Raw genomic sequence first — 15,250 nt, 5'->3', positions numbered from 1 at the left:
CTTATCTGGGGAATTCAGATTAGCCTGCGCACTCCCACACACGCCAGCTGGGTGACCTTGGGCTAGTCACAGCTCTACGGAGCTCTCTTAGCCCCACCTACCTCACAGTGTGTTTATTGTGGGGGGGGGGGGAGGGAAAGGAGATAGTCAGCCCCTTTGAGTCTCCTTACAGGAGAGAAAGGGGGGATATAAATCCAACGCTTCTTCTTCGCCTCCTAAGAAGCTTGGTTCAGGTGCAGGAATTTTCCTCACCTCCTCTTGCATGAAGACAGATGCAAAGAATTCATTCAGCTTCTCTGCAATCTCCCTGTCATCTTTTAGCACACCTTTTGTTCCTTTGTCATCTAATGGGCCTACTGCTTCCCTAGCTGGCTTCCTACTTTTGATGTACTTGAAGAACTGTTTGTTGCTGGTCTTGATGTTCGCAGCTATGCTGTCCCTAACCTGGGACAGCTGTCCCTAACCTGGGATTCATGTGCTTTGCCCTCTAGCCTTTTGTAGACACTATCATTTATCACATTGCTATGGTCCTCGCTTGTATGTGGTTGATTTAGAAAAACCTCCCTTTCTGCCTGCATCCCCATAGATACTGTATTCCAAACCAAAGTCACCTCAGCTCCTGTCGGCTTTTCCCCAGGGATCAGTTTAAAAGCTGTTCTGCCACCTTTTTAATGTTGAGCGCCAGCAGCCTGGTTCCTCTTTGGTTAAGATGAAGCCCGTCCCTTTTGTACAGGCCTGCCTTGTCCCAAAAGGTTCCCCAGTTCCTAACAAATCTGAAACCCTCTGCCTTACGCCACTTTCTCATCCATGCATTGAGACCCTGTATCTCTGCTTGCCTAGCATGCCCTGCGCATGGAACAGGTAGCATTTCTGAGAATGCCACCTTGGGGGTCCTGGACTTCAACCTATTACCTAGCAGCCTAAATTTAGCCTCCAGAACCTCCCGGCTACATTTCCCAATGTTGTTGGTGCCAATGTGGACCACAACTGCTAATTCCACCCCAGCACTGTCTAACAGCCTATCTAGATGAAGTGTGACATCCGCAACCTTCGCACCAGGCAGGCAAGTCACCATGCGGTCATCACGCATCTCACAAACCCAACTCTCTACATTCCTAATGATCAAATCGCCTACTACGAGGAGCCCGCACCTCCCTGAAGGGTATCCTCAGTGAAAGAGGATATTTGATCACCAGCTAAGGAAGGGGTCCCATCTAAGGGAGCATCTTCCCGCACCTCAGACTGGCACCCTCCGTCCCCCAGACTCTCATTCTCCATGATATCTGAAGAGATGTCACCCTGGGAGTGGGACCTGGCTGTTAGGTCCCTGAAAGCCTCGTCTGTCACCCTCTCTGCCTCTCTCAGCTTCTACAGATCTGCCACCTTGGCTTCAAGAGAACACACACGTTTCCTGAGTGCCAAGAGCTCATTGCAGTGAGGGCACACCCACAACTTCTGTCCTAGTGGCAGATAGTCATACATGTGACACTCAGTGCAAAACACTGGAAAGCCCCCCCTTTGCTGGCTTCCTGCCTTCATATCTAATTCTGTTTAGATATTCAAATATTGACTTTTAATGAGTGCCTCCCCCTTAAGCTTTCTATACCTTCTACTATCCCTTAAGATAGTAAAACACCTGTGCGCACCGTTAGGCGTGCGCCGCTGGTTTCAGAGACTGACTGTTTAAAAGATGTGGCTTTGAGAAAAGCCCTCTAAAAAGAAAACCAGAGCTCACTCAGCCCTTTCTGACCCAGTCCTCTTCTCCACTGCTACTCTTCTCTGCTGGTTCCAGAGACTGACTGAAAAGATTTAAAACCTCTCAGCATCCTCAGCAGCCCCCACCTATCAGCAGCCCCAGGACAAAGATAAAAAAGCGAAACCCCTGTTAACCCCTGCTAAAAATACATTGTTTAAAAGATGTGGCTTTGAAAAAAGTCCTCTAAAAAGAAAACCAGAGCTCACTCAGCTCTTTCTGACCCAGTCCTCTTCTCCACTGCTACTCTTCTCTGCTGGTTCCAGAGACTGACTGACTGACTGACTGACTGACTGACTGACTGACTGACTGACTGACTGACTGACTGACTGAATGAATGAATGAATGAATGAATGAATGAATGAATGAATGAATGAATGAATGAATGAATGAATGAATGAATGAAGAGGGCAGCCAAGATGATTAAGGGCTCAGAGCACCTTTCCCATGAGGAAAGGCGGAAGAACTTCCCAGTTTAGAAAACAGACCATTAGTGGGGGGATGGGGAACACATGATAGAGGTTTATAAAATTGTGCACAGGGTAGAGAGTGTGGGCCAGGAGTGTACTGCCCAGGGGGACATATGGGCTCAAAGGTCCCCGGGCTGCAGCCATTTAGTCACATGGGGGTGGTGGAAAATTGCCCCCGCACCCCTCCTCCTTCCCTGATGATCTGATGCAAAAAAAGTTGTTTGGTTGTGGTGGGGGAGGGCGGCTGCCCATATGGGGGCCCCCCTCCAATTTTGCACTGGGCTACATTTTCCCTAGATACACCTCTGGTGTGGGCCCAGGGAACTTCTCCCAAAATACTAGAACCAAAGAGCATCCAATGAAGCTGGTAGGCAGTAGATTCCAGGTGGACAGAAGGAGATATTTCTATACACTGTGAGGGATTAAAATGTGGAATTTGCTGCCAGGGGGTGTAGGGGTGTAGAACACCTTAAAAGGGAATTAGATGGATACATATAGGAGGGGTGAACCAGTGGCCACGGTGACCAAAGGGAACTTCCACTTTCAGTCAGCCTCTGAATCCCACTGCCAGAAACTAACATCAGGAAAAAGGCCTAAGTTGGCCTCCATGCCTTATTGGTAGTGTTAGACCTCCAGAAGAACTGCTTGGCCACTGTATGAGAATGGAGGCTAGCCTTTGATGGACCTTAGATGGCCTATTTCAGCATAGCCCTCCTTACTTGCTAATGCTATGGAGCAGTGCTTCCCAACCTAGGTTACGTGAACCCCCAGGGGGACACGCCAGAGCATTTGGGGGTACATGAAAAAATTATGTACTGGGGGTACAATTTTAGAGAAATGGGTTGCCAAGGGGCACGCGAGTGAAAAAAGGCTGGGGATCCCTGCAATAGAGGAGTGACAGGGAGTTTACCTGTCAAGAGCCACTAGATGGCAGTCTCACCTGCCACTGGTAGAAATCCCCATTTCATTTCCTTGGCTCCGAGCCCCTCTGCTATAGCACACTGGACCCATTTGGGTCCCAGTTCCCAGAATACATTATTGACAGCTGAGCCATTTTTCCCATTTCCGTTCCTCGGCGAAGGATCTATGGGATGGTGGCATATTTATACCGTGTCCCAAGTAGTCCGGCTCACCCCATAGCTGTAAATACCAGATGTGGGTGTGCAATTGCTGACAAGTTCCACCTCCCTTCACCCCCCACCCATTCTCCAATCCATGCCGGCCAAGGCTGAGAATAGAACTGGAGTCAATTTCCTGCACACGGGCAGAAGCAGGCTATGCGCAAAGGGACACTAGATAGACCGACAGGCAGGCAGACAGACAGACAGACAGACAGAACAGTTCCAACAAAATAGATTGTATATGGGACAAGGACAAATTACTGGGGACAGAATTATAAAGAGCTGCTTCAGATCTTCCTTCCGGGAGAGCTACTGGATCTGCACTGCTGACCTGAAATCTGCTCCCACCCTGCAAGATGATTGGTGATGAATATCTGATCGAGTGCAAATTGGACCCAGAAGGCCCCCATCTACAGGAGCCAGGATCGACTCCACTCCTGCCATCCATAGTTGACATACCACCCAAAGGGGATGCCCGGGACCCACGTGGGATCAACCAGCACCTTAAGGTAACAGGGGAGTCGATGAATAACCTTCCAGAGAGTGGGACTGCCTAGGGTTGTAACCCCCCACCGCCACCACCACCCAGTGGCTCTTGGAGATCTCCCAGATTTACATCTGATCTCCAGACCATGTATCAATTCCTCTAGAGAAAATGGCTGCTTTGGAGTGTGGTCTCCATAATAGTCTAGCCCACAGAGGTCCCCCCACAAATCTCCAGGAATTTCTCAGTCATGAGTTGGCAGTCCCAGACCTGCTGGTCTAAGGCCCCTTCCGCACGTGCCGAATAACGCATTTTCACTCCACTTTCACAAATGTTTGCAAGTGGATTTTGCTATTCCGCACGGTAAAATCCAGCTGCAAAGTGCATTGAAAATGGATTGAAAGTGCACTATTCTGCTTGTGCGGAAGGGGCCTTAGAGTGTCCCCAAATCTAAGGAAACAATGTCAGATTCCCATCCTGAGGTGAGAGTTGTGTGTCCCCCCCCACACTCCTCCCAGAACTGAAGGGCATGCTGGCAACCCAGCTGGGTAGACACCCCAAACCCACGCTTGCTTCTTGTCCATGTCCCAGAGACATGCAAAGAGACCAGGAATCCTGGTTCCAAACCCCTGTAAGATCCCACCTCTCGACTGGAGACTCTCACAACTCCATTCTTCCTTTTCCACCTGCCGCAGCTGGAATTTTCCGACATACTTGCCGAACCGTCCTCGTTCCGCAGTTTCGACCGGGTTTGGACCTGGAGCGACATCGTCTTCGAGAGCTCGCGCCTCTGGTGCTACAGGATCATCTCACTGTTGTGTGCCGTGCCCGTCTCCCTACTCTCGGGCTTCCTATTTGCCTGCCTCGGTTGCCTGCATATTTGGTGAGATGGGTGTGTGGGATTCCCTTAGTCCCTTGAACTGGCCCACGGCCGAATAATCAGAATCAGCCGCTGGCCAGTCTGTCGCTGCTTATATGCCCATTCACTGACCACTTGCAGAGTAGCGTCTAGACCAGGGGTGGGATCCAAACATTTTAGTAACAGGTTCCCATGGTGGTGGGATTCAAACAGTGGCGTAGCGCCAATGGGGCTGGGCGGGGCACTTTCAAATACTTAATTTTGTTTCTAGAAATCAAAAGAAGGATACTTTCCTTAAACAAGGAACTTTACCATATTTCTAAAACATGTTTTTAAAACAGCTCAACAGGGAGAATTATCCCGTTTTCTACCTTCGCTAACCAGCCACATAGGAAACAACAGGACTTTATGCCAACTATGAAATCATGAGAACTGGTGAGAACCTGCTGGATCCCACCTGCTGGACCCTTCAGGCTACAGCAGGAGGCCCAGTTTAAACTGTGCTGCTCTTTTGCGGGGTTATCAATGGGAAAATCGGAAACGGAGGGCAGGCTTCCCTGAATAGCCGTTTGCCCACTTGTGCTGGTCCAGGAGACAGCTGATTGTGGCCTCGGGCAACGTTCCCCACTATGCTGCTGACACTATGCTAACCCTAACCCATTGGGCCTGATTCACTTCTGAAAAGCTCAGTGGGTGCCAGGGCTGTACTGCCAGGTGCCATAGTGGCTGTAGGGACACCGTTGGGTTACTCTGGTCTAGGAGGTCCAGGGGCCACTTGGCCACACACACAAGCCAGAAGGAGCTGAGTGTGCACCCTACAACATATCCCATCATCCCCTGCAATATGTAAGGGGCAGAGGTGGGATCTAGCAGGTTCTCACAGGTTCCCGAGAGTAGGTTACTAATGATTTGTGTGTGCCGAGAGGGGGTTACTCATTGGTGATTTTGCCATGTGATTTTTGCCTTAGTTACGCCCCTCCTCTCAGCAGTAGCATGCAGAACTTGAAGCAGTCTAGCAGGAGGTGCACCGACATGCGTGGCAGCCTGCGCCTGCGTGCATTCGTTTTCCGCCCAAGGACCGGCGCAGCGGCTGCGTCCTTGCCACAGCCCCGCCCAGGAATGCCCCGCCCCCAGAATGCCAGGCCACGCCCCCGTCACGCCCAGCCCAGCCCCATTGGCGCTACGCCACAGTTTGAATCCCACCACCATGGGAACCTGTTACTAAAATTTTTGGATCCCACCACTGGTAAGGGGTGAGCATCCCAGTCAACATGGAAAGGGATCTGGGATGCCGGAAAGCTTAGCAAATAACAAATGGGATCCTCAGTTCCCTTCCACGAGCAGAGAAGCTTTCCCTAAACAGAAGGTGCACTCTGTGATATTCAACACAGTGTGTGTGTTTTTTCCACACTGCATGGATGGTTAGAACAAGAAAAGGCAGACCCAAAGCCAGCTTTAAGCCAATTGGAACAATTAGCCCCACACTAAGATAATCTACACTAGTCTTGTCCAGTACACACAACATACACACAACACCATATTGCAACTTGTACCTAACACTACATTGCAGGTTTTACAGAGAACAGCCATGAACAGAATTTTCTTCTGAATGCTTAAAAACTTAGCAGTGTTTGTTTATAGTGTTTATATTTAGATTTATTTTTACTGTATTTGTGCAACCCTTGCAGTGGTGGGATTCAAATAATTTAACAACCGTCTGTTTACAAGCACCATTTTAACAACCGGTTCTGCCGATAGTGGTGCGAACCGGCTGAATCCCGCCACTGAACCCATGCCATTTCAATATTTTTGAATGTTTGGACTTCAGGGCCTAGGGAACAAGAGCTCCCTGAGCATGTGCAGTTTGCTCACCAATTGCAAGACACCCCCCACCCCCACCAGTCAATCCAGCCTGCAGCAGGAGAGGGAAGGCCCAGAGCTTGTCTGAAGGAATTGGCTGTTTCTTTACAGGCCCGTTCTGCCATAGAGATCTAAAGTCCATAATGGAATTTATGTATGTCTCTATGAGCCTGGGGCCGCACCCAAAATGTTCCCAATGGGGCCCAACAGCCAGAGGCGTACCGGGGGTAAATGGCGCCCGGAGACAAATTGTCTCCAGGATGCCCCCAGCTCTGCCCCTAATGCCCTCAGGCTCCACCCCTGCTCTTGACCCCGCCCATGTCACCATGGACATGGGCAAGGTCTAGGGGGCCCACCTCCCCCCCAGACTCCCCCTGCTGGCTGGGAGCCCAGTCGGCAGGAGGGGGGAAGGAAGGGGGGAGTCCAGGGTGCGGTTGAGGGCGCTTGGAGGTAGCAGGAAGACCTGCTGCCTCACCGTTTCTGCATGCCTCGACTGATACGGACGGGTCTGCGAAAACGACAAGGCAGCAGGACTTCCTGGTCACGTGATTTTGTGCCCTCCACATGACCAGAAGAGTGGCGCCCGGGGACAAGGGGTACCCCTTGTCCCTAGGTAGATACGCCACTGCCAACAGCCCCAGGCGGACTCTGGCAGACTCAGGGGTTGGCATAGCTGGGCAGCTGCCACCTGGAAGAGGGCCAATCACCCATTTCCCAGGGGAGGCAGCCGAGGGAACCGAAAATCACCCTCTGCCTCCTCCTGTAGACAGTCTTTGGGGGGTGCGACATTGCAGAGATTCTTCCTTAGGGGACTCCGCACAGGACAAACCTAACAAGTGTAAGATGTCATATAAACTGTTGTAAGGAAGCGGGGGGACCGTGCGCAGGTCCCTCTTCCAAAACGAGTACGGCCCGTTTTCTTTCCCTCAACCCAGGATTTTCGAAAACCTCTATCCAGCTCTCTTTTTGCTCAATTCCAGGTTGGAGGCGCTGGTGCGCAAACACAATTGGCAGGAGATGCTTCTCTTCCTCCCCCCCCCCCGGCCCCTTCCACCCGTTCACTTTAAGTTCTGCGCCATCCACTGTCAGGGAGGGAACATCCGCCCACCCGCCATTTGTTGTGGGCAGATGATCTGATCGCCCAACAGGATACAAAGGACCCCAAGCACATTTTCACCCGGTGGCAGCGAGGACGACCAGTCTACAGTAACACATTCATTATTGGCTGGCCATCGCAGGGGAGTTCCTTTTTTGGGGGTGTTTTGCACACGAGACATGTAAGGTTCTGGTACCACAGTCAATAATTCAGACGGTAGCTGAATTCAGTAGCCTTTATTGTGCTGTCACAGGGGCTTTCTGCACTGGCAGAGTTGTACTGGTTTCTATCTAGGTTCACCTCAGTGTATCCGCACTGCAACTGAGCTCAACGTTGTTTTGTCTCAGTCCCCCCCCTTCTCAGAACTGCGACATCCCTGTCGCAGTTATGAACTGCACCTTTCTGCTGGAACAAGGTCGATACCGCTTCGAAGCTTCGAAGTGCGGATGCATCGAAACGACACCTCATCCGTTCAACCAATCAGGCGCCGCTTTTGTGGCATGCGCAGAACGGGAGAGTCGTGGCGGGCATGTAACTGTAAACTGTAAAAAAAAAGAACCCTCCCGTTTCCCATGGTAACACAAGCTCCAATCACGATCGAGGAGCGAAACAGGCACCAAGATGATCCCGCCCACTTAGCTTGGTTCCAGGGGGCCAAGTAAGTTGCTGTGCGGACAGCCTGGAATCGCCCCCCACTGAAAAGAACCGAGCCGACCTTAGCTCCCTTCTGTAGTGCGGAAAGCCCCACTGTGACCATTACTGCAGAAAGCCAGATCTAAGGATCCCAGTTTCTGCAGACACATTTATTCCGAACATTTTCCCTCTCGATCTCCCCACCCGCTCCCCATGCACGCGCCCTCTCTTCCCACAGTTTAGCAGAACAACAGAATAACGAGGTGAGAAGATCTTTGTTATGTTTCCCAAGCATCTCAAGAACATGCAATAGACTTCACTCCAGCCCCCCTTCCGGGGCCTGGGGCAAGGAGGCCCACTGCTTCGTTGTGTCGCAAAGCGCAGCGATTAGAACAGAAAGGTCCATTAATATAAGACAGATAACAGCAGGCCCAGTTGTGACCTTGCTGCTGGCCAGCCGATGCCAGGCCAGGCTGGAGTCATGCCTGACACGCAGCTACGCAGGTGCAGCCGATCATATTGTGGGACCGTCAGCATGGCTGCGGTTGATTTCTGGCTCTTGCCCTCCCTGGCTTCCCTGAGGAGGCGGGAGCCAGCCTGCAGCCAAGGCACCAACTTACACCCTGGCACAGGAGGAGTCGCAAGACACCATGGGAGAGGCTGGGCGCGGGGACCCGGCTGGCACCCGGCACCCCTACATGATGACATGGCGTGCGCCCGGGGACATGGGTTACCCCATGTCCCCATTAGCGGTATGCCACAGCCCATGGATATCCTTCCCCCAAAACCTGCAGCTAACTTTGAAAGGAACAATTCTAACTGCGAGAGAGAGAGAGAGAGAGAGAGAGAGAGGGAGGGAGGGAGGGAGGGAGGGAGGGAGGGAGAGCACAAAGGTGGATTCCGCACAGCACAAATATAATGTCTTTAGGATGCTATAAAAAGCGTTTTGGGGAAGAACTTCACAAACTATCTCCCCCAAAATGAGTTCAGCCCGAGTTTTTCAAAAACTGCTAAACAAGCATCCTCCCTCCCCCCCCCCAACCTGGGTTAAAGATGTTTCCTGCCTGCCAAGTAAACACAAGAAGGCAGAACATTCTGTATTTCTCCCACCCAAACCTCTTACTTTTGTTTCTGCCGCTCCCACCCACCATTTTGAGGACCGCTGCAGATTCTCCGTGAAGATTCCCCACAGAGGTTTCCTCTGCTTGCCGCTCATCCATACCCAATTTTGCTGTAAAAAGAAGATGGATAAAGTTTGTTTTGCCTAACGATCCCGTCCACTTGTCTTCCTTTTTTGTTGCTGTTTGTTTGTTTTGAAGGGGATGTCTGCAAAGCTACGGCGACACAAATGTGTGCATATTGCAGGTTCTCTAATTGTGTCGCTGTAGCTTCGCAGACACCCCCCTCAAAACAAAAAACAAAAAAACCCAGGAAAACGACACATGCACGGGATCGCTAGGCAAAACAAACTTTATTCATCTACTTTTTTCAGCGAAATCGCACATGGATGAGCTGCAAGCAGAGGTAACCTCTGCGAGGATCCTCAAGAAAATCTGCTGTAGCACAGAACATGACAGATGCGACTGTGAAACTAACAAGGGCTCCGTGCAGCAAGCAACGCTTGTGTTCGCCGAGGCTGTGGAAACACAAAATGTCAAAACGGAGCTTTCTAACATGTCCTGAAGATGTTATATTTATGAGGTGTGGAATCCACCAAAGTCATCTTAACATTGGTAAGTTGTTGCCCTCACACAGCTCCAAAACTGGACACCAGAGGGCAGACTTTATTGTGGCCCTCTTCTCTTTCTCTGTTTGTGTGCTATAGGTCAGGGTGCCACGAATACCTACAGAAAGAAGCTTCTGCCAGCAGTGCCCTCTGCTGGACAAGAAAGGGATGGCCAAGTGGGCAGAAACTTAAATCACCGAGCGGTTTCACAGCACTCTAAGACCGGCATATTTTATTTTAGCATAAATATTTATGAGCCAGAACTCACGTCATCAGGGCTCCAGCTCGTAAAACATCATGCCGCAATTAAATTGTTTGTCTAAAGATGCCACAAAGATGCCCGAACGCTATTTTGGTTGCACTTGTCTTAAACAGACTGTTCTGCCGAAAATTTGACTGGGATAGAGAGGTCCGATTAATTGAGACATTACAGTTGCATCACACAATCTGAAAGGAACGCTAGGGTGTGCCTTTCGTTGTTAGCTGCTAATTGGTGTGCTCTTGTGACAGTTGGTTTCACAAATACACCCAGGCCTGAACATGGAGCAGATGCTTCTCCAGCGTCCTTTCTTTGCCTGCTGAAAGAGAAGCTGCGTCTGGTCTGTAGCAGTCAGGTTAGGCCAGCCTGGAGGGAATGGGACAGCCAAGTGCAAAAGTACATCAGATGAGTCAAATGGGTGCGGATCTGGTTGGCAGGGGGCCGGGGGCAGGACTGTACCACTTCAATCTGTAGGTGGAACTTTGAATGCTCCTTTTTAGGTGTACAAGTAGGGCTGCCATTTTTTCCCAATGAATAGAATAGAATAGAATAGAATAGAATAGAATAGAATAGAATAGAATAGAATAGAATAGAATGACTTTAATGTCATTGTGCACACACATTGTGCCTTGTGTCCACACAACGAAAATACAAAACAGCGAAAATACAAAAATACAAAACATCCCCCGATGAACATCTCTGCAATCCGCAGTAGGCATTGGGGGGCTGCAATCCGCACACCCCCAACTTACATCCATCCCTACACAGCCTGAAACTGATCTTTGCAGTTTGGTGATCAGTTGTAATTCCACAAGATCTCCAGGCCAGTGGCATACAGGGGACAAATGGCGCCCAGGGCAAAATGGTGCCCGAGCCCTGCCCCCACGGGCCCCGTCCCTAGTGGCCCCCCCACGCACCCCCCACTCACCATAGTTCAGCTGGCTGCAAAGAGCAGCTGGCTGAAAAAGAAGCATGGCTGGGTCTGCCAAGCTGCTCCGGGCTTCTGCCAGGCCTGGGGGAGCGGGGCGATGGGGGAGGGGGAGGGGTGTGATGCCAATGGTGCGCGCCTGGGTTGCCCCCCCCCCATGGTAGTTACGCAACTGCTCCAGGTCCACTTGGAGGTCGTGAAGCATGGGGTTTGTCCCTGCATTCAGACAGCTAGCAGATCAGGGAGAAGGGTTCAAGCAAGACTTTTGAAAATTATTTCTTTTTCTTGTGGCCTAACATGATGCAATGTAGACAAGAGCGACTAAGTTTAAGAAAAACACCGTACACACATAGCATCTTAGACCAGTTCAGAGCACTACTTAGAAATACAGTGGAACCTCGGTTTTCATTGCCTTCGGGTTTCATCAATTTCGGTTTTCATCGATTTTTTTCAGTGAAAAATTTGTCTCAGTTTTCATCGATTTGCCTCAGTTTTCATCGATTTGCAGTAAGGTGCAGGGGTTTGTGGAGAAAAATCACCCGGACAAAGCTGTTGCAGGCCGTGTCTGCAACTTGTTTAATGACAAAGTCTTGCCCCATTTCAGACAAATCTTAAAGAGGCGTCAGAAACAGACCTCTTGGGACAGCTTTCTGGTGCGACATTGGTCCACTGGCTCTGAAGCTGGTCCTAGTGTTATTGTTTGTTACAGTTTTCAGCATTAAACACTATGTTTATTCACCAGAAAATGTGTTTTTGGTATTTTTTTGGAGTGCCTAGAACAGATCGATTGGATTGACATTGATTCCTATGGAAAAGTTTGCCTCGGTTTTCCTCGGTTTGGGTTTTCATTGATTCTTTTCGGACGGATTACCAACGAAAACCGAGGCTCCACTGTACCAGTGACCAGCTTTTCAAGTAAAAGCTTTCAGATGTTAGCGCATGGCTCCTGAAAGTCTCTGAATCCATGGGCTCCTTTAGATTCTTGAGGAGTGATAGCTAGCACTACCCCAAAATGGCTGCCACAAGGGGTGGAGCGAAACATAAAATGGCCGCTGCAGAAGGCAGGGCTACCTGTGTTTTGGTTGGATGCATGCTCCAGCTATTGGGAGGACAGCCTGCCCGGAGAAGGAAGGGTTCGCATTCTACTCTTGAATTTCTTCCGACATGCAATAGCCCAGCTCCCTGGGCTCCATAATGAGAACAGGGGTCCCCAACGTATTGTGCACGTCACCCTGGTGGCCCCCAGTACTGGCGCCCATGGGCACCTTATTGGAGATCCCTACTAGATTGCTTCCATTAAATAATCCTTACCAGCAGTCCTGCAGGGTAGATCATTATTTCTTTGCGTCCAATACAACAGAGGTGGGGAAGTGACTGTTTTTGGAGGACAGCCAAGGGAACCTCTTGTAATCTCTTCCTGTCATCTTCCTTCTCCAGGTGTGTGATGCCCTGTATTCAGTTGTGCACCATGGCGATGCCACCTATCCGCACCCTCTGGGCCAGCGCCCTGGAAGTTGTGGTGGGGCCCCTGTGCACCAGCCTGGGGCGCTGCTGCAGCTCCATCTACCTCACTATCACCCAGAAGTAACGCCTACACTGCAAGGACCTACACCGCAAGGACTCTTCCCTGCCCGCTCTCTTCTGACGGATCCAGCATTGATGCTCAGTTCCACTCAAGACAACAGAACCAACGAGGACTGTGAACTTTGGGCTTGGAAGGCGAAATTGGGGCAGGGAAGCAGGTTGGAGGGGAAGCAAGAAGCAGACCTTTGAGAAGGTGGGCTATTCCACATGGATTTCTTTTCCAGGAAGATACATCTTTAGCGTGCGGCTCCCGAATTCCCTTTCCGCGTGGGACCTGGGAAGCCAGAAGATCTGGGCTCGACTCCAAATTGCCGAAAATTCTACTTAATTCTTCCCCAAGTTAATATTTCAAATCATCTCGTGCTCTTCCCTCTCTACATGCAAACAACCGGGGAGATGGGGAGACTGGGATTAAACTCTCCGAAGCAGCAATTTCTGGGCAGTGTTGTGGGGTTTCCGGGCAGTACGGCTGTGGTCCAGTAGCATTTTCTCCTGATGTTTCGCCTGCCTCTGAGGCTGGCATCTTCAGCCGTGATTCCAGCCGTGAAAGCGTTCGACAATACAATTTCTGGGTAGTAGAGGAGTCAAGAGTAAATGGGAGAGTTCTACACTCAGTGCTGGGCTTTGGGTGAAGAGGTCCCCCCTTCTACACTTCCCTCCGATCCTTCTCTTAGACGACATTACGTAATACTCATCCTCCGCCTTCTAATAAACCTACAGAAATTATCTTGACCTTGGTCTTATCTGGTTTTCTGCTCCGAAACTAGCTCTTATTAAGGTATGGGGGGAAAGAGGTCCTGTCTGCGATAAAACTTGTAAGCAGTAAAACTTGGAGCAGCAGTGGCGTAGTGGTTAAGAGCAGGTGCATTCTAATCTGGAGGAACCGGGTTTGATTCCCTGCTCTGCCACTTGAGCTGTGGAGGCTTATCTGGGGAATTCAGATTAGCCTGTGCACTCCCACACACGCCAGCTGGGTGACCTTGGGCTAGTCACAGTTCTTCGGAGCTCTCTCAGTCCCACTTACCTCACAGGGTGTTTGTTGTGAGGGGGGAAGGGCAAGGAGATTGTAAGCCCCTTTGAGTCTCCTACAGGAGAGAAAAGGGGGATATAAATCCAAACTCTTCTTCTTCTTCTTCAGTTGTACTGGCCCTCCAGACTCTAGTATAGGAAACAAAATCTATGTAACCCGGGCAACCAAAATGACCCCTAACATTCTGCAACCTTTCAGGCTCATCAGAACTCTTCATCAAGCCTGCGGAATGTTGAGAGTTTACAGATTGTTGAGAATAATTTTGGTCGGCCCCCAATGAAATCTGTTGCATGGGTTTTGGTTGTTGTCTGGGATATGGCGCCTGACCCGGCCCTGGTTAGTAGAAGCATTGACCATGGCATTGTTTCCTGGTTGCTCATCTGGTCTAATGAGAGATGAAACTGGGGTTGCCAACTCTGGGTTGAGGAATTCCTTGGGATTTGGGGCATAGCCCGGGGAGGGTAGAGTTTGGGGAAGGAACTCAGAAGCCATAAGAGTCCATTGCCATTTCCTCCAGGGGAAACCATCTCTGGAGCTGTAGGCCAGTTATAATTCTGAGAGTCCCTCCAGTTCCTTCTGGCAAGTTGGCAACCTAAGATTCAAAGTTATTGCTGTTTACTCTGAAGAAAATCCCACTGAACTCAATCATGCTCACTCTCAAGTTAACTGTGCAGTAGACTTCAGCACTTCAGTCCCATGCATATTTTGTTGGAAGTAAGTCCGGCTGAAGGAGCCCTGTGGCACAGAGTGGTCAGCTGCAGTCCAAGCTCTGCTCATGACCTGAGTTCGATCCCAACAGAAGTCAGTTTCAGTTAGCTGGCTCAAGGTTGACTCAGCCTTCCATCCTTCCAAGGAGAAAGGCAATGGCAAATCACCCTGTAAATCTCTTTCTGCTGCCAGGTAATCTCCCAACTACTGGACCGATTACTTTGAAATTTTCACACGTCGCATTCACATGTGGCCAGGTTCCCATACTGTTTCCACACCTCCTGTTGTGTACATGTCACAACTGTGCCAGTTATTGTGTACATGCCACACCTGACAGTCGGAACCACAGTTCTGTTCCGCAACAACGCCATCTGCTGGCCGTCAAAGCAACACCCTCTGATACAAGGGAAACAAACATACCTTCCTTGAAAACCACTGCCTTATGGAGTGAAAGGGATGGGGCCCACCATCTGGACATAGCCCACCCACCCTAGCGGAGGAAGGGGAAGGTGAGGGAGGGTCCGGGGGTTTGCTGGACCAAACGCTCTGAAATTTGAACACAACATAGCTCATGCTTCCCAGCGTTTTTTATGCTAGATAATTCGCCTACAAGGGAAGGGAGTGAGAGGGACAGGACCAGCCACCTGCACATGGCCCGCCCACCCTAGCAGAGGAAGGGGAAAGTTAGGGAGGGACTGGCCGGGTTGCCATGCAAGGGAACGGGAGAGAGGGAGGGGAG

The 15,250-nt window shown here is 50.5% G+C and overlaps 1 protein-coding gene across 1 annotated transcript; it reads left to right on the top strand.

Annotated features, from left to right (window-relative positions):
- The first annotated feature begins 3,474 nt into the window (after nucleotides 1–3,474).
- Nucleotides 3,475–13,505, top strand: LOC125428090 (caveolin-2-like). The gene is made up of 3 exons (XM_048487703.1): nucleotides 3,475–3,853; nucleotides 4,524–4,711; nucleotides 12,627–13,505. Exons 1-3 carry the CDS (start codon nucleotides 3,701–3,703, stop codon nucleotides 12,775–12,777), a joined length of 492 nt encoding a protein of 163 aa, XP_048343660.1. The 5' UTR covers nucleotides 3,475–3,700; the 3' UTR covers nucleotides 12,778–13,505.
- Nucleotides 13,506–15,250: the final 1,745 nt, after the last annotated feature.

Source organism: Sphaerodactylus townsendi, linkage group LG03 (assembly GCF_021028975.2).
Source record: "Sphaerodactylus townsendi isolate TG3544 linkage group LG03, MPM_Stown_v2.3, whole genome shotgun sequence".
NCBI classification, from domain to species: domain Eukaryota; kingdom Metazoa; phylum Chordata; class Lepidosauria; order Squamata; family Sphaerodactylidae; genus Sphaerodactylus; species Sphaerodactylus townsendi.
This window is presented reverse-complemented; position numbering and strand designations above follow the sequence as displayed.

Excerpts from the sequence above, each read along its gene's own strand:
- LOC125428090 (XM_048487703.1), top strand. The coding sequence starts at position 3,701 with ATGATTGGTGATGAATATCTGATCGAGTGCAAATTGGACCCAGAAGGC. Across the intron at positions 3,854-4,523 it reads GGATCAACCAGCACCTTAAG|CTGGAATTTTCCGACATACT; the intron begins GTAACAGGGGAG and ends CACCTGCCGCAG. Across the intron at positions 4,712-12,626 it reads CTCGGTTGCCTGCATATTTG|GTGTGTGATGCCCTGTATTC; the intron begins GTGAGATGGGTG and ends TTCCTTCTCCAG.